Source organism: Molossus molossus, unplaced genomic scaffold (assembly GCF_014108415.1).
Source record: "Molossus molossus isolate mMolMol1 unplaced genomic scaffold, mMolMol1.p scaffold_m16_p_8, whole genome shotgun sequence".
NCBI classification, from domain to species: domain Eukaryota; kingdom Metazoa; phylum Chordata; class Mammalia; order Chiroptera; family Molossidae; genus Molossus; species Molossus molossus.
This window is the reverse complement of record NW_023425402.1, coordinates 18,362,215-18,387,991: the sequence shown is the minus strand read 5'-3', so window position 1 is coordinate 18,387,991 and position 25,777 is coordinate 18,362,215. Positions and strand designations below refer to the sequence as shown.

At 40.2% G+C, this 25,777-nt stretch overlaps 1 protein-coding gene across 7 annotated transcripts in view; it reads right to left on the bottom strand.

The window, feature by feature from the left end:
- Window positions 1-25,777, bottom strand: part of LOC118621223 (CD2 associated protein) — a 160,142-nt gene that overhangs the window by 75,396 nt on the left and 58,969 nt on the right. For all 7 annotated transcript variants that reach the window (XM_036248569.1, XM_036248573.1, XM_036248574.1 and 4 more), the window contains 6 exons: window positions 21,272-21,372; window positions 17,276-17,396; window positions 9,616-9,803; window positions 3,927-4,005; window positions 3,196-3,290; window positions 1,577-1,681 (listed from right to left, as the gene is read on the bottom strand). In XM_036248569.1, the coding sequence (XP_036104462.1) occupies window positions 1,577-1,681; window positions 3,196-3,290; window positions 3,927-4,005; window positions 9,616-9,803; window positions 17,276-17,396; window positions 21,272-21,372 (689 nt within the window). The remainder of the gene's footprint in view (window positions 1-1,576; window positions 1,682-3,195; window positions 3,291-3,926; window positions 4,006-9,615; window positions 9,804-17,275; window positions 17,397-21,271; window positions 21,373-25,777) is intronic.

Sequence of the window (25,777 nt, the reverse complement as noted above, 5' to 3'; positions counted from 1 at the left end):
TAGAGCATTGTCCCCATACACCAAGGTTTCAAATTCAATCCCGTGTCAGGACACACACACAAATCAACCAATATGCATAAATTAGTGGAACAACAAATCAATGTTTACTCTCTCCCTCTCTAAAATCAATAAAGAGAAAACAAAAAGTATAAAAATAAAGCCCTCTTAAGGCTGAATCAATAGTGAATCAAGTACAGCAAAGAAAGGGCCTCAGACAGTGGGAGTCTCCACGGAGTATCCTCTGGTAATTTACTAAAAGAAAGACCGTAAAGATTACAGATTTCAGCATTGGTCTAAATCGGATATGGTAGACTGTCTTGCTGTGTGTCTGTTCTCTAATTCCCTTTACCCCACAGATTTTTTTTTCTTCATTGATTTTAGAGAGAGAGGAAGGAAGAGGGAGCGAGAGATAGAAACACTGAGGAGAGAAAACATCGACTGGCTGCCTCCTGCATGCCCCACACTGGGGACTGGGCCCACAGCCTGGGCATGTGTCCTGACTGGGAATCGAACTGGCAACCTCTTGGTGCATGGGTCGACGCTCAACCACTGAGTCACACTGGCCGGACTACCCCACATATTTTTAAAACTCAATTAGATCAGTTGTTTCATAGAGGGGGGAAAGGCATCAGATTGCACAAAAGCAAAAGACTAATGACAAACCTCAGACTCACTTTATTCACCATGAGATGTAAGATATATTAAATCCTTTAATGAGGCAAAGACTACCTCTTATCCTCCCAAAAATGCACTGACAGAGTAACAGTAAGATTTACAATGCTTTGTTCTCAACAAAATTAAATAAAAATATGATTTCTTCCAAGCAAGTACTAATTTTTCCAACTAGTATGGCCAGCTTTTCCCTCCAATGCACACAGTATTTTATTTTTTATAATTTATTAACGGTATCTGTTCCCATATTATAAGATATGCATCCGTGCGTGCGTGCGTGCGTGTGTGTATGTGTGTGTTTCTTTTCTGATTTCTAAAAAAATTTTCTTGAAAATACTAATGCTGCGCTGGCCGGTTTGGCCCAGCAGTTAGAGCGTCGGCCTGCGGTCCAGAGAGACCCAGGTTCGGTTCCCACTAAGGGCACGTAACTCAGTTGCAGTTTGTCCTCAGCCCTGGTTGGGTTGTGCGGGTGGCAACCACTCGATGTGTCCCTTTCACGTCAATGTTTCTCTCTCTCTCTCCCCCACTCTATCTGAACAAAAAGTGAAAAAATGTCCCCAAATGAGGATTAAAAAAAAGTTAATGCTGACATTATTGCAGGTGTCCCCCTTTCGCATCTTTGCCCATGTGCACCCATCTCTGCCTCCCCTACTTTTTAAATTATAATAAAATAATGAGTCAAAGAGTACTCTCCAAAATTATTAGTGGGAAAAGAAAATCAGGAATAAAGCAGTGAACTAAAATATTGTATTATTTTTACTATAATTCAAGTAAGTTACTTGAAGATTTTAATCTAAAATACCCTCATAAAATTCTTCAGTGACAAGGTAAAAATCCTGTTTTAAAAAACATATTGGCAAAAGGTTCTTTAAACTATTATCATCATTGAAAAATAAAAGCTCACTGGAAAGTCCTTATCCAGTTCATTTATCTGAACAGCAAAATTGTCTGGAAATACTCCTTCTTTTCCATTAAGTTCACCCTTCCACCAGCCAGCTTCTCCAGTCTCCTGAAATGCAATATGAAGAATAATTAAAATAGGGGTTATCTTTAAACAGGGAAAAATATTAGAGAATAGAAAACTATTGAACCCCATTATTTTTACAAGAAAAAAAAAGACCTAAACAGATCATGAGGTCCTCTTAATAGAAAATACCCCTTTCCCTGGCCAGACTGGCTCAGCAGTTAGAGCGTTGGCCCTCCGACTGATGAGTACCGGGTTCGGTTCCTGCTGAGGGCACGTGCCTTGGTTGCGGTTTGTCCCCAGCCCCGGTTGGGGTCGTGTGGGTGGCGGCCACTCGATGGTGTATCTCTCACATCAATGTTTCTCTCTCTCTCTTCCTCCCTCTCTCCCTCCTGCTCTGTCTAAAGATAAATGCAAAAAAATGTCCTTGGGTGAGGATTAAAAAAAAGAAGAAGAAAATATTCCTCACATATTTCTAGCAGTAGTTATAAAATTGGGTTGAATTTTTTTTAAATGAGTAATTTCACATTTAATTTACAAAGATAAAAAGTTATCAGAGAGGAGAAAAGAAAAAGAAAATAAAGGGGGAAAGGAGGGTGAAGAAGAACAAGAATTTCCAAACTCAATTAGATCAGTTGTTTCATAGGGGGGAAAAAGGCATCATATTGCACAAAAGCAAAAGACTAATGACAAACCTCAGACTCACTTTATTCACCATGAGATGTATCTTACTAAACATTCTGTATCTTACTAAACATTCTTCTCAACAGTTTACATACTCAATATTGATCATATTATTCGCTTGCTTTAGAAATTAACAAGCTATTCTTCAATGCCTTCCAAATGCTATCCTTCCATGAGAAATTTGTCCAAACTATATGGATATTCAAAATGTCATACAGTGAATCACCTGATCATTCATTTAAAACAATGGAAATTTTAAAAACTATTCCATAGGATTATACCACAAATAAAATATTTACAATTTTGCTGTATTACAAATACTACTTACAGAATTTTGCCCACATCCCAATAATACTGTTTTATTTTTCCTTTTGTCTCAGTTTAATCCAAGCTATAAAACTACCTCATTCCTTTAAGTAGCTACACTATTTTCCACAATATAAACTTTCATAACCATTTATATGTTGAGGGGTATTTAAATCATTTCCTCACTATTCCTTGTTGTTGTTTTTAATATATTAAAAACAATACACAACAAACATCAGATAAAAAAAATGAAATGAGGTCAAAGAGAAAGTAAGAACAGAAACCTAGAGATGGGTTATGGTTAAAGAAAAAACACAACATGATGGTAAAAATAATTTCCAATATATCTGTTATAACAAAGACAGACAAAAGAAGTTTCCTTTAAAAACAAACAAACAAACAAACAAAAACTCTCACTGTGTGCCAGGTTCTCAGGACACAGAAACAAACAAGACCAAGTCCCAGCTTCTCTAGAGTTCACATGATAGGGGGAACGTGAGAATACTGAGAAATGTTTCTATGAATAAATTACATAATATGATTCAGTGAGAAACAGAGAAAGATCTTACCTTGCTTATCAAATGGATTATCTCTCCCTCTTTAAAAGTAAGTTCATCTTCATTAGTACCTTCATAGGCAAATAATGTTCTACAATATTCCTTAGCTAAAATAAAGAATGTAAATAATGTAGCTTATATTGATTCTTTCAACAAATACTTATTAAATATCTATGTAGTACCAAAAAAAAAGTACACTAGAAGCTAATAGAATAAATTTAATCATTTCAGCCAATACTATATGTTGAATTAAGTAATTTCATCAGTTATTCACTTAATTACTTACTACATTCCTGCCATGCTCTAGGCACAGTTCTAACTGTGGGGGTGGAACATCAATGAACAAAAAATATTAAAAACCTTGATCTTGCCCTGGCGGGTTTGGCTCAGCAGTTAGAGCATGGGACTGTGGACCAAAGGGTGGCAGGTTCGATTCACAGTCAAGGGCATGCGTAACTGGGTTGCAGGTTCCATCTCCCGCCCTGGCTGGGGTCCTATGGGTGGCAGCCAGTCAATATGCATCTCTCTCATCGATGTTTTTCTCTCTCTTCCCTCCCATCCACACTATCTAAAAATCAATGAACAACAAAAATAAAAAACAAAACCTTGATCTCATGGTGCCTACATCTAATAGGATTTAATCATCTGATCAAGTAGTACAGTGTTGACAAATATCTTCAACAAATAATAATATATTTGAACATGTTTCATTCCTAGTATGACAATGTTATTGAAACACTTACCTTTAGTTTTACCTTCAGGGTCTGTTTTTGTCGTCTCCACACTCTGAGTTCTGGATCCCAGTGACTGCACGATTGAGGGCTACAACAGAGAAGGAAGGGATCAACTATTTTAGGTTAGAATAAAGAAAATACTGTTGCCCTGGCCAGGTTGGCTCAGCGGTTAGAGCGTCGGCCTGCGGTCCAGAGAGACCCGGGTTTGGTTCCCGCTAAGGGCATGTACCTTGGTTGCAGTTTGTCCCTGGCCCTGCATGGGTCATGCGGGTGGCAGCCACTCGATGTGTCCCTTTCACGACGATGTTTCTCTCTCTCTCTCTCTCTCTTCCTTTCTCTCCCTCCTGCTACATCTGAACAAAAAATAGAAAAATGTCCTCAGGTGAGGATTAAAAAGAAAAAAAAAAGATTACTAGTGTAAGCAGTAATACACAGGCATGGATATCTGTTCACTATTATGCCCATTTGTGCTCTTAAGATGAATGTGTGTCACTGTGTGAATTCAACCTCAAATGTAAAAAAGGGGTGGCATGGAAATCACAAGATGCACAACAACATAAACTGTGTGACAAGAAGGTCAAAGGCAATGTGTGTTTTCTGTTGACCTGCGTGCAGGGAACAGTGTTTGAGGCTCAACTTCAGAGTGGCCACGGTGGCAGCAGAGGTTTGTGACTTGGAAACAGTCATCAAGACAGAGGGGACAGAGGAGCCCTTCTTGCCAGGCCCAAGCCAGATCTATCAGCTCCTAGGTGCCCCCACACGGAAGGACCCTTCCACTACTCAGGCATTGCCTAGAAATGGATCACAGCAATTTGACCCTTAGCCCCACCCAAGATGCAATTCCTAAGAGTTGGCAGGGTTGTCCAACCACTCTGGACGCTTTTGGCAGAACGGACCAGGTCGGTCCTCTGACCCCCAGTGACGGCCTCCTGGTTCGGTGGCCTGGGCTCTGGCTAAGGCCGCTCCCTGGGGCCAGTTGGGGGCAGTGTGGCCTCCTTCACAGGACACACCTCTAACTTCACACAGGAGGTGCTGATGAAGAAACCAAAAAAGAGGAAGAGACACCGGACTCTAAGAGGAAGGAGGCAGAAGCCACACAGGCAATTTCAAGAGCAGAGAATGAGAGACTTGAAACTCCAATGATCTAGAACAGAGGTGTGACCATCAGAGCTTCCAGCACACTGCTGCTTCCTGACATCAGCTACACCACGAAGACCTGGAAGGAAGTCAGACTGCGGAAGGAAGACAGACGGAGCTGAAGAGTGACTGCAGAAGCTGCAGCAGCCACTGGGTCAGGAAACCCTGGCGCTGGCCTGGTACCTGCAGCTCCTTCACTGGGCGATGACATCAGCCCTCACGCTTCAGCTTGCAATGGAGGTGACGTGGAAATAGAAAATAAACTGTTAAATAAAGTTATAACACTTGAGGCCAAAGTTAGCCTTTCGAGACTTTCTGTTAAGACTTCCACAGCAAACAGCTATGATTACCATGAATTCTACAAACATCAATATACCACCAAGAAACTTAAACAGAAGCAAAACAAGTACACTGATGACAATCAACTTAAAATAGCAATATTGCAGAATGTACACAAACAAGTAGAAGAAATAAGGCATAGGTATCAAGATAAAATAAATATGAAGAAAAAAATTGAACTTGAACATCTTTAAAACAGGGTGGCTCGGGAATCAGAGAAACTAATGCCTCTAAAATTCATGATATGCAAAAATCTATTCAAATTCTAAAAACAGAAGAAAAAAAAAAACTGTCCACCAAGAAGACCAATGGACTTCAAGTCAGAATAAAATCCTCAAAAAGAAAATTAGATTCTGTACAAAATAAGAAATGTTTTAAGAAGGGAACAAGACCAGAAAAATGAGGAAAAGAAAAAAAATAAATAAGTGAGGAATATGGAATGAAGCCTGATGTTACAAAGCAAAACAGTAAGGTAAAATAGAAAAAGTTCTTCCCCAGAGGACATCGTGGAGAAGCACTGGCAGTCCAATGAGCACTGTCTGATGCTGAAACTAGAACAATGGGCTGGAGCAGCTTAAACCAGGAAAACAGTCTCACTGACAACGGAGAAGTCTCAAAACACGGAGAAGCAGCGGCAGGAATTCAGCTCAGCACAGGGCAGTTCTGCAAAGCCAGCCAGGCTCTCTCAGGTCCGGTGGAGGTGACTTCACCACAGCCCCCCACCGGGTCAGCGACCACAGAGCGCAGTCTCTCTGAAGGCAGTGAAACCTGCTGAACTCAGTGATCTTCTCAGTTCCTCCCAGAGGGGCTTCAAGGGCTGAGAAAATCAATGTAGGGAAAGAAGCAACAGTTAGAACCCTGGAGAAAGGTCACCAGAGTGTCTGGTCCCAGGGCTGCCACCTCCGAACCAGACAGAAAACAACGTGAGCAAACTGATTCAGAAATGAAGCCACTGATGGAGAAAACAGATGTTTTACAAAACCTACTTAAGGAAAAAGAGCTCTCATCAAAGCAAAAAAGGATGAATTCCTGTCTTGGAGTGAAAATTTCACCAATAAAGTGACTGAAAATGAACTTCTGAGGCAGGCAGTAACCAACCTGACCGAGACTACTGAATTTTGAAGTTGGCATGTGGAAACTCAAAGAGGAAAATGAAAAATTAGTAGAAATTTCATGGGAAAAGGAAACAGAAAGTCAGGCACTACAGGAGACCAATATGAGACTTTCTTTGATGAAAGAAAAAAAGAACCGAAAAATATTGCAATGACAAGGCTGTCACTTTAGAGCAACTACTGAGAAGAAAATGAAAAGAACGGGGCGAGACGCGGAATGGCATCTGCTTTCAGAGGCAGGCGCATCATCCAGCAAGAGACAGTTATGTTCCAACAGGAGGGAATGAAGCCACGTTGGCACTGGAACAGAAACAAATGGAAAACTGTGCCTTAGAGAAGGACAGTCACTATTACGTGACAAAGAAATACCCTTTAGCCAGGAACTGGAGTGATCCCTTCACCGAGCTTTAGGATCACAAGATTCCCCTTTGCCACAAGCTTGGGCTGCAGAAGACGAAGCAGCTAATCTTAGAAGGAAAGTCAGGCTCATCTTCTAATGTAATGGAAAAGGCAAGCCACCGAGTCCGTCTGTAGGTAGAGTCTCTGCAGGAACAAGGAGGGAGGTTGTCACAAGGAGGGAGATGGAAGTGCATGACAGCGTCCTGTCTCTCGGGAGCAAGGGAGCCGTGTGCGCACCCACCAGCTAACCTGGAGTTGGTACCAGCTGCATGGATGCAGAAGGCAGAGCCTAGACAGAATGCGGGGTGTCACAGGAGTGTCTGGATACAGTGAATGCTGGCTTGGATCAGAAAGAAGAACAAATTCAAAATGTAAATAACAAAATGAGGTCCAATAGGAAATGCTGGATATCATACAAAAGAAAAAAATGAACTTACTAAGTAGCCCAGAAGGAAAAGTTGACAGTCAAATGAGAAACCTCTTTAGAGGATGTTTTCCAACACTGACTCACGAAAGTCATCAAGTGTTACAATTAATGGGAAGCACGCTGCGTGTCAGAAGCGAGGAAAGGGGGCAGGTGTTCACTTTAGAGCAAGGAGGTGTTGCCAGGTGGGATCAAAAAGTGTCCCCATGCCCCTGATGGTATGGCTCTGAGGTCAGAGCATTAACTTGAGGACTGAAGGGTCCGGTCAAGGGCATGTACCTGGGTTGCAGGTTCCATCCCCTGCTCAGGTCAGGGTTGTGCAGGAGGCAACCAATGGATGTCTCTCTCTCTCTCACACTGATGTTTCTCTCTCTCTCTCTCGCCCTCCTCTCCCTTCCACTCTCTATAAAAATCAATGAAAAAATATCCTTGGGCAAGGATTAACAACAACAACAAAAATTGTCCCCCAAACAGCTCTGAGACCAATGCAGCAATATGCGCATAAGGGTTCTTTTCAGGTTTTGTTAAAGAGCTAGAAGTAGAATCTCATTCAGTTTTTCTAGCAGCTAAACACTCTACCTGTCACATGAAGCCTCAAGATTATCCAGGAAAGACAAAATGAGCTAAAAATATGCCACCAAGTCTTCACCCTTCCGGAGGATCCACACCCAAAACACAGATGTGAATCCCTGCTCCACAGCTGTTTCTCCTATTCACCCACCACGACCTGCAACTGGTAGGTCTGGGCATCTCCTTCTAAATGCCACTGCTAATGTTTTGCCCACATATTCACCTTTGCTACTGTCACCTGACCAGAGAACCAAGTTGTCCTGAAAGACCTTCCAAAGCAAGATAGAAGACTCCTGAGCCAGAGATAAGATGGCACTTTAAAACAGTAGCTTTAATGGGAAAAGCACATATTTGTTTTTGCAGTTTTACTTTGTTTAATAATCTTTTTTTGTTGTTGTTAAGACTCACTTGAGGATATTATTTCCATTGCTATTTTGTGTTGTTTTCTTTTGAGAGAGAGAGGAAGGGAGAGGTGAAGAGGAGAAAGGGAGAAGGGAGGGAGGGAGGGGGGGGGAGAGAGAGACAGAGAAGAGAAAGAGAGAATATCTGTGTAAGAGGGACACATCAATTGGTTGCCTGCTGCATGCATCCTGACCAGGGCCAGGCATCACAACTACAACCCAGGTACATGCCCTTGACGTGGAATCAAACCCACAAGCCTTCAGTGCTCAGACCAATGCTTTAAACACTGAGCCAAACTGGCCAGGAACAAGCTTTATCTTTAAACCCAAGAATCAAATAGTCCCCATAATCTTAAGGCTAGACGTCTCAGAGCTAGGAGTAGATAGGGTACAAAGTACAAGTTTCCTTTCCTGAACCCAAATCATAATTACATGAGAAAATATGTAGCAAGCTAGAAAGAAAAAAAATATTGAAACTAAGACTATGTTAGGAGAAAATGTCAGAATACATTTCACCAACCAGTCCTAAAGTGAAACACAGCTAAACTAGGCAAGTAAATACTGAAATACCTTAAACTCGTAAGCATTAAACAAACACATACTAACGGGAACTGCAAGAGAAACGATGCCCTAAAGGTCAAGGGAAGGCCTCCTACCTGAAACAAGGATCCATCTGAAGCTGCCAGATGTTAACACCAGGAACAACCTGCTTTGAAATAAATGCCCTTCCGACTGTAGCTATTTTCCCCCCAAAGCTATTTTAAACACTTTCGTTTAAAATATTATTAGAGCTTACAACGCATAGAACATTCACTTTGATTTATTCACAAGGCCAGTGAAATGCTAAAGAAAAATAAAGTTCCGCCTGCAGGTGGAGCGGGAGGTGAGCAGGTCTGCCCACTGCTGACGGGCCAGGGAAAAGCTAAGCAGAGCCTAATGAACTTCACGTCTCAGCGCAAAGCCACCTTAACACGGCCCGTGTGAGGCCTACTTCAAATTAAAAGAAAAATATATCATTTTAGCTTGAAAAGGCAAAAAAGCCTTGGCTTCTCTATTTTTACACCATGACAACTAAAACTAGCTTCCACTAAGGACAGTTTCTATTAAATTTACCACAAAACATGCTAATTTTATCAAAATCATACAAAAACATTAATCACTGTAAACGTGAAAACAGTTTCTCACAGTCTTCTTTACCAATGACCAGTGATCTCAAAATGGGACATTTAAAATTTGCAGTGACTTTTACATTCTAAAAAGTGCTAAAGGAGACAAAGAGTAGAGTTATAATCTAAGGAACGCTTATTGGTTATTACCTTTTCTGATTTTTTCTCTTCTGTGTCACTACTGGATGTTCTTGTCCTGAGTCTCACAGAGCCTTCTTTAAAAATATCTCCAAATCCGACTCCTCGGATCTTCTTCGGCTGTGTCGCTGAGCCGGGGGCAGTGTCGTTCCCGTTCCCCAGCGAGGGGAAAGGCGAGGTGGGCCCCGTCCAAACCGTTTCTGAAAGAATCATGTGTGAAGAAGGACACCTCACAGGAGGAAAGTCTTGATATTCCCCCCTTCCACAGTGTCTATATTCTGTACTGCTTAATAGAAAGTGTAAATAAAAATAACAAATTAGCCCTGACCGGTTTGGCTCAGCAGTTAAAGCGTCGGCCTGAGGTCCTGAGAGACCCGGGTTCGGTTCCCGCTAAGGGCATGTACCTCGGCTGCAGTTTGTCCCCGGCCCTGCTTGGGTCGTACGGGTGGCAGCCACTCGATGTGTCCCTTTCACGTCGATGTTTCTCTCTCTCCCTCCCACTCAATCTGAACAAAAAAATGAAAAAATGTCCTCAGGTGAGGATAAACAAAAAAAAGTAGTGTGTGAGATTAAAAAGAAGAGTAAAAAAGAGATGAATCCAAGTCTTTGGTGTAAGTAAAAGGACTATGGAGTTGCCACTAACTCAGATAAAGAAGGCGGCATACAGCAGATTTGGGGGCTGGGAAAGGGCAGAAGATCAGTTTTGACCCCTAAGTTTGAGATTCTTATTAGCATCTCGGTAGAGATTCTGACAGGCTTATGGTGGGGAGAAGACTATACTAGGGAGGACAATTCCAGCAGATAGTGACTGACTTTATAGAATAAGGGGAAAAATTAAAAGCAAGTTTTATTTAGCAAATAAGTGGAACCTGAAAAGTGGCAAAAGGACACTCTACACAAAAAAAAGGTTATATTTGACAAAAAGGAGTCATTTTGTTATAAAAATGGAAATGTAACACTACCTTTGAGAAGTAAATCTTTTCATGAAATTAAATACTAAAAGAATATCTTGAGATTTTAGATAGAAACCCATCAGAACAGAATTATGAATTTACCACATTCCTATAAAAAATATAATAGTAGCTCTCGTAACTTTTATTTTATGGTCCTACAAGTCCTTCAGTGAAAACTGAGGGCATACACATAAGTTACCCATGAAGGCTTGGGTAATATTCCCACCTTTGTCTAGACTCAAAATTATCTTCTTTGCAGTAATAGCTAAAACCAAGAATATCATCCCCACATATTTCAGTTTATTGATTAAATGAAGATAACAGAAGAGCACCACTAAATATAAAAAAGTATAAGGAGAAACTATGTAAAATAAACTGTGATGGACATGGAATTAAAGTACTATCAGCAAAAAAACAAAACCAAACCATTTTATAACGTACAGTCGACTATAATTCCTGTAACAGCTACTACAAATACCATTTTATTAACTAAAAAGACAATCAAAATACCAGTTACAGAGGATATTACACTTTGTTAGGACACAGGAAGAGTGAATATCAATTCTTTTTTTTTTTTTTTAGTCCTCACCCGAGGACAGTTTTTGATATTTTGTTCAGATAGAGTGGGAGGGAGAGAGAGAGAGAGAAACATCAACGTGAAAGGGACACAGCGAGTAGTTGCCACCCACACAACCCAACCAGGGCCGGGGACAAACTGCAACCGAGGTACATGCCCTTATAGCGGGAACCGAACCCAGGTCTCTCCGGACTGCAGGCCAATGCTCTAACCGCTGAGCCAAACTGGCCAGGGCTGAATATCAATTCTTTAAGTCATAATGCATAAGATCAAACTCTAAGCACTAGATACTTTTATTACTATAGTTCCAAAGTCCTTACAAAGCACTCACTTTCTGGCATTCAAATCAATATTCAAAAACTTTCTGCCTAAAAATTAGAGCTTAAAAAAGAAAGGAATTACAGTGTACTTAAACCGCTGACTTACCACGCCATAATCACCAAGTCCCACATTTAGAATGCTTGTTATTGTAAAGAGGTTAAGCAAGCAAGGAAGTGCATTTTTAACAGATATAACTCCGCAAGGTCACTAAAATTCAAATAAAGCTAAACAGTGCAAGAAAGTGCCCAAAGTATTTATAATTATAAAAATAACAATATACATCCAAGAATAAACTTGTTTATTTTGTGAGTGGTCCCATGTGGATTTTAAATTTTGTACATATTTTAAGGCATTATAAAAATTACTTCGACCTCACTTATTTGTGGAATATAATGAAAACAGTCTGAGGAACAGGGTAGTCCCAGAGACATGGAAGTGGGGTACAGACTGACAATCCACAGAAGAGGGGGTGAGGGGAGAGAGATAAACCACAGAACTTATATGCATGTATGTATGAACAATGGACATGAACAACAAAGGTAGGGACAAGGTGGGGAGGGAAAGTGGGGGGAATCAGTGGGGGGAAAAAGGAGAAATATCTGTAACAAAAATAAATTAATTAATTTACAAAAAATCATTTCACCATAAGCTTTAATACCAATTTTTTTTTTTATCCTCACCTGAGGACATTTTTTTTTTTTTTAATATTTTGTTCAGATAGAGTGGGAAGGGGAGAGAAAGAGAGAAACATCGAAGTGAAAAGGACACATCGAGTGGTTGCCACCCACACAACCCAACCAGGGCCGAGGACAAACTGCAACCAAGGTATGTGCTCTTAGCAGGAACCGAACCCAGGTCTCTCCAGACCACAGGCCGACGCTCTAATTGCTGAGCCAAACCGACCAGGGCTAATTAATGCCAAATTTTAATGTTAAAAATAAATATCAGAGGATCCAATACCCATAAAACATAAGAAATACCAATACAGATCAGTAATAATTCAGGGGACAATTTGCTAAGGAATAAGTGTACCATTAAATTTAAGCCAGATGTTTGTTTAAAATATAAGTTTTGACTTCAGAATTGGTGCCAAGTATTCTCAAATAAGAGTAACAAAGTAATAAATCTATCTGTTATGACTCTACTATTCATTTCTATCTCAATGATTTAAAAAAAAAAAAAAAACATCTCTATTGTTGAATGCATTACAGATATCCCCTTTTTCCCCCACTGACTCCCTCCTCCCCAACCCCACCCCCTCCTACCTTCCCCACACTAATAATGTCTGTGTCCATTGGTTATGCATATATGCATAGAAGTTCTTTGGTTTATCTCTTCCTACCCTCTCTCCACCCTTCCCTTTGAGATCATTAGTCTAACAATTTGTACTTCTTAATTCCTTCATCTTTTTCACTCATCCCCCAGCCCCCTCCCATCTATGTGTCTCTTTCTGTTCTGCTTGCTCATTAGTTGGTAGATTCAATTGTTGATAGAAATGTACTTGCCATTTTATTGTTTTATTGTGTGTGTGTTTCATTCTTTACCCAAGGATACCTGTCTACTTATTATCTGACAGAGTAGGAGGGAGAGAGAAAGAGACAGAGAGAAACATCGATGTGATAGAGCCACATCAACTGGTTGCCTCCCCCACGACCCAACCAGGGCCAGGGACGAATCGCAACCTAGGAACATGCCCTTCATCGGAATTAGACCCACGACTCATTCATTGGTCTGTGACCCAGTGCTCTAACCGCTAAGCCAAACTGGCCAGGGCACTGCCATTTTATTGTTCACATTTTTGTTCTTCTTCAAGAAGACACTTCAACATTTCATATAATACTGGTTTGGGGGTGAACCCCTTTAGCTTTTTCTTGTCTGAAAAACTCTTTATATAACCATTAATTTTAAATGACAGCTTTGCAAGACAGAGTAATCTTGGTTGTAGGTCGTTGCTTTTCATCACTTTGAATATCTCTTGCCACTCCTTTCTGGACTGCAGAGTTCCTTTTGAGAAATCAGCTGACAGTCTATGGGAGCTCCTCTGAGGGTAACCAACTGCTTTTCTCTTGTTGCTTTTAAGATTCTCTCTTTGACCCATAGGTGTGGCCCACTGGTTGAGCAATAGCCCATGCACCAAGAAGCTGCTGGTTCAATTCCTGGTCAGGGAACATGCCCAGAATGTAGGCCTGATCCCCAGAGGGGAGCATGCAGGAGGCAGCCAATCGATGTTCTTTCTCATCGATGTTTCTCTCTTTCTCCCTCTCCTTTCCTTTCTCTCTCAAATCAATAAAGAAAAAAAAAATTTTTTTTTAAAGATTCTATCTTTGTCTTTAACCTTTGGTATTTTGATGATGATGATGAGTCTTGGTGTGGATCTCTTTGGGTTCATCTTATTTGGAACTCTCTGTGCTTCCTGGACTTGTAAGTCTGTTTCCTTCACCAAGTGAAGGAAGTTTTCTGTCATTATTTTTTCAAATAGGTTTTCAATTTCTTGTTCTCTCTCTTCTCCTTCTGGCACCCCCATGATGGGAATGTCGGTACACTTGAAGTTGTCCCAGAGGCTCTTTACACTATCCTCATCTTTTTTATTTCTTTTATCTTTTTCCTTTTGTCTGTTCTGACTGGGTGTTTTTTGCTTCCTTATATTCCAAATCGATGGTTTGCTTCTTGGCTTCACCTACTCTACTATTGATTCCCTGTAAATTATCCTTTATTCCAGTTAGTGCATCCTTCATTTGACCGGTCCTTTTCCATGTTGTTGATGTTCTCACTAAGTTCCTTGGAGTTCTGCTTAAGTTCCTTGAAGTTCTCATTAAGTCCCTGAGCACCCTTATAACCAGTGTTTTGAACTTTGCATCTGATTGACTGTTTATCTCCATTTTGTTTGGTTCTTTTCCTGGAATTTTGTTCTGTTCTTTCACTTAGGGCATGTTTGCTTCCTCATTTTGGTGGCCTCCCTGTTTGTCTCTATGTATTAGGTAGAGTTGCTATGTCTCGTAGGCTTCATAGTGTGGTCTATTGTAGTAGGTTTCCTGCAGGGTCCAGTGGCACAGCCTCCTTGGTCACTCCAGCTGGGCCCTCGAGGTGCACCCCTGGTGTGGACTGTATACCCTTCTGTTGTAACTGAGTCTTGATTGCTGTTGGCACATCAATGGAAGGGATTTATTCAGGCTGATCGGCTGCAAGGATTGGCTATGCTCACTGACCACTGGCCTCTGACTACCTTGGATGGTCAGCTGTGTAGGGGCCCACCACACAGAGCAAGACTTACTTCAGCAGGGCTCTGGTACCCACTGAGTCTTGTCACTTGTGGAGGTAGCTGGGTGGTGGTGCTGTGATGTGGTCTAAAGCTGTCCACGGGGTGCGCTGGCTCTGGAGCAAGGTCAGCAATTGCCTATGTTCTACCCAGGGCCACCCAGCATAAGCCACAAAGTGATCTACTGATGGCTGCTTCTTGTGCTGGGCTTGAAGGTGCCCAGGAAAAGCCAAGTTGTGAACCTAGCCTCGCTGCTTCTAGTGCCTGGCCTGGGGTCACTTAATAAGAGGTATGGGGCTCACTGACACCAGATGCTGCTTGTTTGAGAAATTTTAGAAAAATCTGAAGCAGGATCCAAGACAGGCCAATCCTATGGTAAAGCCATTAGAAACAGCTTGATGCCCTGGCCGGTTTGGCTCAGCAGTTAGATCGTCGGCCTGCGGACCAGAGAGTCCGGGGTTTGGTTCCCACTAAGGACATGTATCTTGGTTGCAGTTTGTCCCTGGCCCCAGTTGGGGTCATGTGGGTGGAAATCACTCAATGTGTCTCTCTTACATCAGTGATTCTCTCTCTCTCTCTCTTTCTCCCTCTCTCCCTCCTGCTCTACCTGAAGATAAATGCAAAAATGTCCTCGGGTGAGAATAAAAAAAAAAGAAACAGCTTGGGTGGGGCCGAAGGTTGGATGGGGCAGGGCCTCAAGGAATCACCAGAGTGGGGCAAACTGTGCAAGTCCCAGATATGGTGGCCATCTGCCACTCTGGGGAAGGGCTCACCACAGGAACAACATCCTCCCACAGCACGTCTGTCCAGGAGAAAGCTGCTTCTCCAGCCCTCGCCCCAGTGCAAACAACTCAGTTCTTCCCCGTATGTCTCTAGTGCCATTCAAGCTGCCTCCCCCACACTGGAGCCCAGAAGGAGTGAGTTGCAGTAAGATGGTGCGGGCCCTTGAAGAGGAGCTTCCTGGGGCTCCAGCAGCCTCAGCCTCCCTCAGCCTCAGTTCCCGCTGGTTTTTCCAGCCAGAAGTTATGAGGATTCTCTTTCTGGCACTGGAACCCTGAGCTGGGCACCTCGTGTGGGATGGGGACCCCTCAGTCCTCAGTGAGCACCTTCCCAGCCAAGGTGTCTCTCCTGATTTTTATCCTCCACACTTGGGAGTGGGGCCAGCCTGTCCACTACTCCACCACTCCTACCAGTCTCGATATGGCTGCTTCTTTAATTGCATAGTTGTAAGACTTCCACTCAGCGCGATTTCACACAGTTCTGAATGATGGTTGTTCTGTAGTTTAGTTGTAACTCTGATGTGGTTGTGGGAGGAGGCAGGTAGCGCGTTTACCTACCTGCCATCTTGACCAGAAGTCTCTCTTGGTTTTTTGGTTATTTTCCATCCTCACACAAGGACAATTTTTCATTTTTTGTTAAGATAGAGTGGAAAGGAGAAAGAGAGAGAAAAGAGAAACATCGATGTGAAAGGTACACATCGAGTGGCTGCCACCCGCACGACCCAACCAGGGCCGGGGACAAACTGCAACCGAGGTACATGCCCTTAGTAGGAACTGAACCCAGGTCTCTCTGGACCACAGGCCAACGTTCTAACTGCTGAACCAAACCGGCCAGGGCTCTCTTGTTTTTATCTCAATGATTTTCTATCTTTCAATGGAATCAGCATCTTCACTAAAGACTAACTTTAGCATCTTTGACTTCAGGAGTTTCTAAAATTCATGAAGTGGATAGGACATTTGCAAACTCAAATCAAAACTGTGAGTTGCCCTGCCAGTGTGGCGCAGTGGTTGAGCATCAACCCATGCACCAAGAGGTCACCAGTTCAATTCCTGGTCAGGGCACACACCCAGGTTGTGGGCCAAATCCCCAGTGGGGGGCATGTAGGAGGCGGCCAATTGATGTTCTCTCTTATCAATGTTTCTATCTCTCTCTCTCTCCCTTCTTCTCTTTCTAAAATCAATAAAGAAAAAATAAAAAATAAAACTATATGTGAGCATATCGTTAAGTGGGAAGAAATAAGATAACATAAGTATTATCATTTCACAATGAGGGTACTAAAAGTTTACCTCAAGCTAAAGCACACATCAGAGAAAACAACATTAAATTATTTTCCCTAGACATTTAAGCCCATTTTAAGACATTGTCATAAACTGTTTTGTTTATTTGCTTTTTTTTTTTTTTTTTTTTATCCTCATTCGAGGACATTTTTCCATTTTTTGTACAGACAGAGTGGGAGGGAGAGAGAGGAAGGGAGAGAGAGAGAGAAACATCGATGTGAAAGGGACACAACGAGTGGCTGCCACCCGCACAACCAACCAGGGCCGGGGACAAACTGCAACCGAGGTACGTGCCCCTAGTGGGAACCGAACCCGGGTCTCTCCGGACCGCAGGTGGACGCTCTAACCGCTGAGCCAAACCGGCCAGGGCTGTTTATTTGCTTTTTAAGTCGATAAATCAAACCTCACAGTTCAAAAGTTAAGAAAATAGTTTAAAAAGATACAAAATAAACACTAGATAATACATAAAGTTTACTTAAACCTATTCAAATTTTTAAAAATAGTCTACCTGAATCCTCCTGGGCTTCATGAGCTTCACCATCATCTGTTACCTCTAATTCTTTCACAAAATTTGAAGGAAACAGTCCCACTTTGTTGTTCAGGGTTCCACTCCACCAGCCTTCCTCTACCTGAAAGAGTTCAAAAGTCAAAAATAATAAAAATTTTTCTTAAATGAGTATCTTCTCCCTATGGGAAAATTAAACTACATAAATGAATGAGCACAAAGTTAGAAATGCAAAATAATCCCTTTAGGAAACACAATAGGAAAATCTATTTTAAATAAATTAAATCTAAGTGGATTGGATTAACCACATATGGGATAAGTCATGTACCAACAACACTCTGCAACATTTACAATGAGAACTTGTAATCAATTGCAACCTGTAAAGAAACAATTTTCATAAAAGTATTAGATAAACAAGAATAGTGTATTAATACCAAAAGCAGATAAGTTTTCTTCTGGAGTGTTACTCTTTTATACACTACTGAGCCTCGGTTTGTCATTATGACATATTCCATTAAACCCTCGATTCTGCAGACCTTGATTTAACAGACAAAATTCCTGGTCCATATATTATATGTGAGAATTAACAACCTGTTAATTTAAAAATGCTTTTAACCAGGATTTGCTCACAATTAAATGAACAGGTTATTTTTGTTGTTGTTGTTAATTGTTATTTTAACAAATTTTAACGAATAGGCCGTATGTTGGAAAAAACATAAATAAAGATTACATATCTACAACTATAGCCTGAATATTTAAATCCAAGAATCATCACTCGTAAACAATGTTCAGTGAATGATGAGCCCGTGATCACACCACGAGTGTGCGGTAATTTGTTTTATTGTCCCGTGGCATGACTTTCTGCAGCAGTTTTTTTTGTTTGTTTTTTGTTACTCCTCACCCAAGGATATTTTTCCATTGATTTTTTTAGATAGAGTGGAAGGGAGGCAGGGAGAGAGAGGGAGAGAGAGAAACATCAATGTGAGACAGACACACTGATTAGTTGCCTCCCACATGATCCCAACCAGAGCCAGGGATCAAACCTGAAACCCAGATATGTGCCCTTGACCAGATTCAAACCCAAGACCCTTTGGTCTATGGGTCTACTGCTGAGCCAAACCTGCCAGGGTTCTGCAGCAGTTTTAAGGAAAGCTGCCAGGGTTCACCCCAGCAGTGTGCATTTGTTTACTCATTGTGAATGCACACATTTACTACACCTAGTGAATATAAATTTAAAATTATAGTAATACATACAGAGAACTTTTCTGTGAAATTAAACTTTTATACATACTTAATTTTAATTACACAAATATGTCTACATAATTAAAACCAGGGAAACTAACTAATTTGTCAATTTTTTAATATATGAATTTGGAAAACCTACTTTATTATATAATGGATTTTTGAATTTAAGGGACACCCCCTCACCAGAATTAGTCCATTATATCAAGGTTTTACTATATTATTTAAGTATCTGTAAATTTTTATTTGGAAATGTTTGATGAATAAAAGAATATAACCTCCTAATCACCACATGAAATTACTTAGCCCTTTACTTGAACAGTGAGCCATAACTCAAGTATGAAAAAAGAATCACTTATTTTTAAAAATCCAGATAGCAAGCTCTACTAAACACTCCCCCAACCAAAAATACCCTCAAAAATCAAACTCTTTAGAACAATTTATATTCCATACCAATGTTACTAAATTTTCATGAAGTTACTTAATACTTTTTGGGATGGGGGTAGTTTTTAATGTCATGTATAGGAACACATTAAAGAGAATACCACCAGTAAAAAGTCAATCCCTTATTAGGTCTTGAAACAAGCTGTTTGGTTAAAGTGACCCTTTTATTTACTGTAACTAGGAGATTAAAAAAAAAAGATGAGGAAAAAAAAAAACCAACAATAAAGGCACTTGATTCTGTTGATGAGTAATTCTGAGCAGCCGACGCTGCACCTGGTTGCAGGGGTGCACGCTCAGAGATGCCTCTGAGACCCTGCTTGAAGGTATCCACACACCCTGATGGAGGGGCGGCTGGCGTGGTGTATTCTGACTACAAGCCACTAAGCGCCACATGAAGAGGAGAAAAGGCTCAGAAGTAAACCTGGGCATTTTCAGGGGAACTCAACTGTGAAAGTAGACCACACTGACTAGGAACAACAAAGAAACACATCAGAAAACCATTATCTATACCTGGGATCCCAAATTAGCAGCAATTGGGTAGTTAGGGTAAATAATTTATAATAATTCCTATTAAGGAATTCTTAAGAGGCAGGGTAGTATGGTGGTGAAAAACACTGACTCAGAAACAGACCTTTGTGGATTCAGATTCCAGCTCCTCTGCATGCAGGCATATGACCTTGGGCAATGTTGTCTGAAGCAAGATCTCCTAACCCCTATACTGATCTACAAAGTAAACTTGATATTCCTCCCACCAAGAAGTGGTGGCCTTTGTCTCCACCCTCTTCAGTCTTGCTTGTCATTAGCAGAATGTGGTGAAAGTGACACTATCACTTCCAAGGTTAGATTGTAAAAAGCATCTCTATGTTCACTGGAATGCTTACACTTTAGAGCCCTGAATTACTTACCATGTAATAAGTCCAACTATCCTGAAACCTCCACCCACTACAGTAAAATAGTCAAGCCACATGGAGAAGCTACACAATGGTTTTCCATAGGCAATCCTAATCTTCAAGTCTTCGAAGCGCCAGACATGTCAGTGAAGAAGCCTTCCCAGGATTCCAGCCCCCAAATTGGATCTTTCTAGTTGAGCCCCCCAGACATCAAAGAACAGACATAAGTCATCCCAGCTGTGCCCTATCTGAATCTGTGATCACACACCCATGAACCTAATAAAATAGCTGTCTTTGCCACAAAGTTTGGGATGGCATGCCATGTAGCAAAAGTAACGGACACAGCCAATCACTTATCTTGTATGATTCAATCTCTTCATATGCAAAACTGGAATACAAATTCTGTTCTCCAAGTTGTTTAAAAATTAAAGGAATAAATGTGAAACATTTTTTTAGATATAAGTTAAACAAACATTATTATTATTGCCACATAGTAGAAATAAAACAGAACTGCCTTTCGTATAAACACACTGGAACTTAAACCTAAGTGATACACTGAATTGTACGATGTTAGGACACAATATCAATCCCTGTGACAATATATGGTATCAAAACATATACTCTGAAAATGAAAACTTCAGCTGCCAAATAAAACTTTAATATTTCATTAATGGTAAAAGCAGAGATATGAAAAGGTATTTTTAAAATATTCTAAGATATTAAAATGAGAGAAAAGAGTTTTGGGGTAATATTTCAGTGTGCTCATTCAAACAGTACAAAGCATTTTAAAGATTTTGCTTTTGTTTTCCTTTGCTATGTAAAAAGTAAAATTCTGTCTATTTTACTGCTTTGTGTCTAAAGTGAATTCAGAATCAAAGGAAAGGTTTATTTATATTCTTAGCCACTTAGATTAATTTTTAGTTTAATAAGGTTTGCTTTTCTTCCTAAAATCAACAATTATGGTACACAAGTATTAGGTATAGCAAGGATGAGTGAAGTTTTAGTTCTACATATAAAACAACAATATATTAAGTCATTAAAGATCCATTTGAAGTCTCTATTTTAAAATTATTATTAAAAAAACAACAACAATGAGCTCGGCCGGTGTAGCGCAGTGGTTGAGCATCGATGTACCAGGAGGTTGTTGGTTTGATTCCTGGTCAGGGCACATGATCAGGTTGTAGGCTCGATCCCCAATGGGGGGCATGCAGCAGGTGGCCAATCAATGTTCTCTCTCGATGTTTCTACCTCTCTCTCCCTCTCCCTTCCTCTCTCTCTGAGAGCAATAAAGAAAAAAAATTAAAAAAACAAAATGAAATTTGCAAAAAAGTAACAAAAAACTCATATCCTTAACAAAGCATTTTTATGATATGCAGAGCATCAATCCTAATTGCTCCTTACCTCTAACACATGTTTTCCTTACCTCTTCATTAATATCAATAATATCTCCCACTTTCAGCTCCAGTTCATCATCATTTTGTGGAATGTACTCAAAGAGAACTTTACACTGCCGCTTCTTGGTCTCTAAATTAAGTAACAACAAACATTAGATTAAGAAAGATCATTAAAACAAACAACAGCACCTTTATTTACATACTATGTTTATTGTCATAGAATTTATATAGTACACAAACAGAAACTGAACACAATTAAAAAAACAAAACAAAACAGAACATGGTAAGCAAGAATTCTAAGCAACTAACCACAATCAGTTCTGGTTGGCTTTCCACTTTGCCCCCACATTACAATCTGTTCAGCCTGAAAGAAATTCAAATCAACTACAAATAGGGTATAAGGATCACGACAATGAAATCATTTATACATCTGATCTTACCAATTACACAAAAGTAAAATATCCACTGCCAATTTTGAGACTAGAAATACAGACACTGTTGGCACACAAATTCATCACATGAAGTCCTCCAAGCCAGCAATTTCCAGACTACTTTCTGATCAAAGTCATGAATATTGAAAATACACTAATTTAAAAGTATCTACATTAAAGAGAGAGAGACAAAATGCACAAATCTAGTATGTACTTATCTTCTTTAATAGCTCTGTTTTCTGACAGATAAAAATCAACCTCACATAGGTAAGGATAAAAATAATGTTACTTTAGCTTTTCAAGCAGGCTTCATTCATTCAGACAAGCATTGATCATTTACAACCATGCAGGTTTGTGGTTCTCAACTTCTTTCAAACTCTTAATACTCTTAATAATTGAGAACTCAGACTCAACCCCATCTTTAAAAGTGAATCATTAAAACTGCTATGGGTAGATGACCTGGAGTGGTTGATTCAAGGATTGCTTCTTACTACTCAAAGAAATCAAGAGAAGGCTGAGATTTGGAAGAACAGCAATGCAAGAGTTAGGAAGATCATCCAAAACAAAGATGTGTATTAGAGACCAAGGCTAAGATCACCCACACTCTCATATTCCCAATTACTACCTACAAATGCGAAAGTTGGACAGTGAAAAAGGAGGACAGGAAAAAAAAAACTAATTCATCTGAAATATGATGTTGGAGGACCAGAAAGCTCAACAAGTGGGTCCTAGAGCAAATTAAGCCTGAAACATTGCTGGGGGCAAAAATGACAAAACTGGAGCTGTCCTGCTTTGGGCTATCATGAGAAGAAGGCAGTTACTTCAGTTCTGACCTTTTATGGATCTATGAAATTATCAACGCAAAAAATAAATTCAACTGAACCCCCAAAACAAAAGAACACTGCAACCAACATTATGAAGGGGTGCAAAACAAACGTGATCAAGTAGCTAGAAGAATCTCCAGTCTCCAAATAAGAAACAGTTACACCTCAGTAACGGTTTTCCCCTCCCTAGAGGATTTTATGATTTCTTAAAATGTTTTACAATGAAAGGAACCAAAGAAAGATAACACTAACCATATTTGAATAATTAGCCTAGAGTTTCCAGTAAACATTTTCAAATGTTAATTTTCATTAGGTCTCAGAATAATTTTAAATAATTTAATAGTGACTTTATGTGTACTGCAGGAAAATTTTCGTCTGTTAGACTAGAGTTAAATATACTCCCTAAATACCTTTGCAGTTGTTGAAGTGACCTTGAGAAAATGTGTTAATAAATGTGTTCTTTACAGTTAGCACCTCATAAATGAGGAGAAAACTATTTTTACTGTTGAAAAGAAAAATCTATTTGTTCAGGGTACACTTCAAAGAAAATCTTTTGTATCTTTCTGATAATCTTAGGTCTTTAAAGAAATAGCTTGTTTTTTAATTAGTATAAATATATTTTTAAAAGATTTAAAGTAAAAGAGCATTATTCAGTCCCCCATAGATAAGCATATCAATCAACTTTAAAAAGCCTAGTTATTATTTTAACCAAAAGCCTTGGTCTTTCTTCCTCACACCAAGCAAAATTTTTCACTGAGTGGTTTTATTCCCAACATAGTTGGAAAATTATTTGCAAAGTAATTTTTTTATTTTCAAAGGAAGAGCCACATTGGATAAAAACTTCTAAATAGCCCCTATTATTACCACAAAATGTGATTTCTTTATACTAAAAATATTTTTTTCACAATTCAATTTTTAAATATGGCTCACTCCCAAGTTTAGGTAATGGCCTCTATTGAACTTGTCTATTAATTGGCAGCAAAATTAAAGGAAGTTTGAGATTTTTCACATTTTCAAATGGCATGCACAATGTCTACTCATACATATTGATCAATGAACATTTACTTAAGTATCAGAACCTCTGCTAAGCACTAAAAAAATTAAAATACATATGTAATAATAGAGTTGTCAATAAAAATGCATGAAATGTTGATTTTAAAAAACAGCAGCTAGAATTTTTTTTTTTTATGTTTTTAATTTATTGATTTTAGGGAGGGAAGGTGCGGGGGGAGGGGGAAGATTTGTTGTTCCACTTATTTACGCATTCATTGGTTGATTAGCCCTGACTGGGGATAAAACCCACAACTTTGGCATTATCAGGACAAAGCTCTAAATCAACTGTGTAACCCAGCCAGAGCTTTTTTTTTTTTATTTGTTTTTTAATAGAATTTATTGGGGTGACATTGGTTACTAAAATTATATAGGTTTCAGGTATACAATTCTACAATAAATCATCTGTATATTATATTGTGTGTTTACCACCCCAAGTCAAGTCTCCTTCCATCACCATTTATCCCTTTGCCATTTCCCCTCCCCCACGTCCCTTCGGCAATCACCATACTGCTGTCTGTGTCCATGAGTCGTTTTTCTTTGCTTAATCCCTTCACCCTTCCCACCCATCCCCTAACCTTCTACCCTCTCACAGCTGTCAATTTGTTCCATGAATCTGTCTCCACTTCGTCAGTTTAATTTATTCATTAGGTTCCACATATGAGTGAAATCATAAGGTACTTTCCTTTCTCTGACCAGCTTATTTCATTTAGCATACTACTATCCAAACGTAGCAACTAGTATTTTCTTATCACTTGTAATCTCTACAAAGCTTTTCAGATCTACAAACAATGTCAAGAAAAAAATTTTTAAATCATTCTGTAAGTAAAGTAAGTATTAACAAAAAGCCCTGGCCAGTGTGGCTCAGTTGGTTGAGCATCATCCCGTGCACCAAAAGGTTGCAGGTTTGATTCCTGGTCAGAGCACACGTCTGGGTTGCAGGCTCAATGCCCAGTATGGGGCATGTAGGAGTCAGCTGATAGGTGTTTGTCTTTCACATTGATGTTTCTCTCTCTCCCCCTTAGTCTCTCTCTAAAAATCAATAGGAACGTTCTTTTTAAAAGAATTACCAAAAAAATTTTATAAGTAAAGCTATGAACAAGGAAGAGGATAAAGGAGATATACATCAAAGGCAGGGACATATATTTCATATCTCTTTTTAAAAATTTTTTTCTTTATTTATTTTAGAGAGAGGAAGGGAGAGAGATAGAAATACCCATGAGAGAGAACATCTATTGGCTGCCTCCTGCATGTCCCCCATTGGGGATTGGTCCACTGGGCTTGTGCCCTGACCGGGAATTGAACTAGTGACCTCTTGGTGCATGGGCCGATACTCAACCACTGAGCCACACCAGCTGGGCTCATATCTCTATGTACCAGTACCAGTCTCTTTCACAAACATCTCCCACACAACAGACCATTAAAACATATATATTATCATCATTTTACCAATGAGAAACGAATTCAGAAATTAATCTGTCCAAGACCGCAGAGCTAAAGAGAGGCAAAACTAGAATTATACCCACTTCTGACTCTTAAGCCTTTTATCTTTCCACTATATCATCACATTGCCTCTACTGACTGCAGTTCTATAATATAGTTCATGCCATCTAGTCATGTCAGATCTTTATTCCCTGAAAATACCATACACTTGCTTATCTCTGTGGTCTTCAAAGGTATAATCTAAGACTTCCGGTCAAGACGGCGGCATAGGTAAATGTGGTTATTGCGTCCTCCCACAACCACATCAAAGTTACAACTAAACTACAGAACAACCATCATTCAAAACCGCCTGAAATCCAGCTGAATGGAAGTCCTACAACTACAAAATTAAAGCAGCAGCCACATCAAGACTGGTAGGAGGGGCGGAGGTGCAATGGGCTGGTCCCACATCCACGTGTGGCGGATAAAAATCAGGAGGACACCTCAGCTGGAAAGGTCCTTCATGAGGACTGAGGGGTCCCCATCTCACACCAGGTACCCAGCTCAGGGTTCCAGTGCCAGGAAGAGAAGTCCCCATAACTTCTGGCTGGAAAAACCAGCGCGAACTGAGGCTCAGGAAAGCTGACTCGGCTGGAGCCCCAGGCAGCTCCTTAGAGGCCCGCTCATGGACTTATCGGCCTTGCTCCCTCTAAGCTTGGAGGGGAGGCAGCTCAAGGGGCACCAGAGACATACAGGGAAGAACTGAGCTGTTTGGCATTAGAGCGAGGGCTGGAGAGGGGGCTTTCTC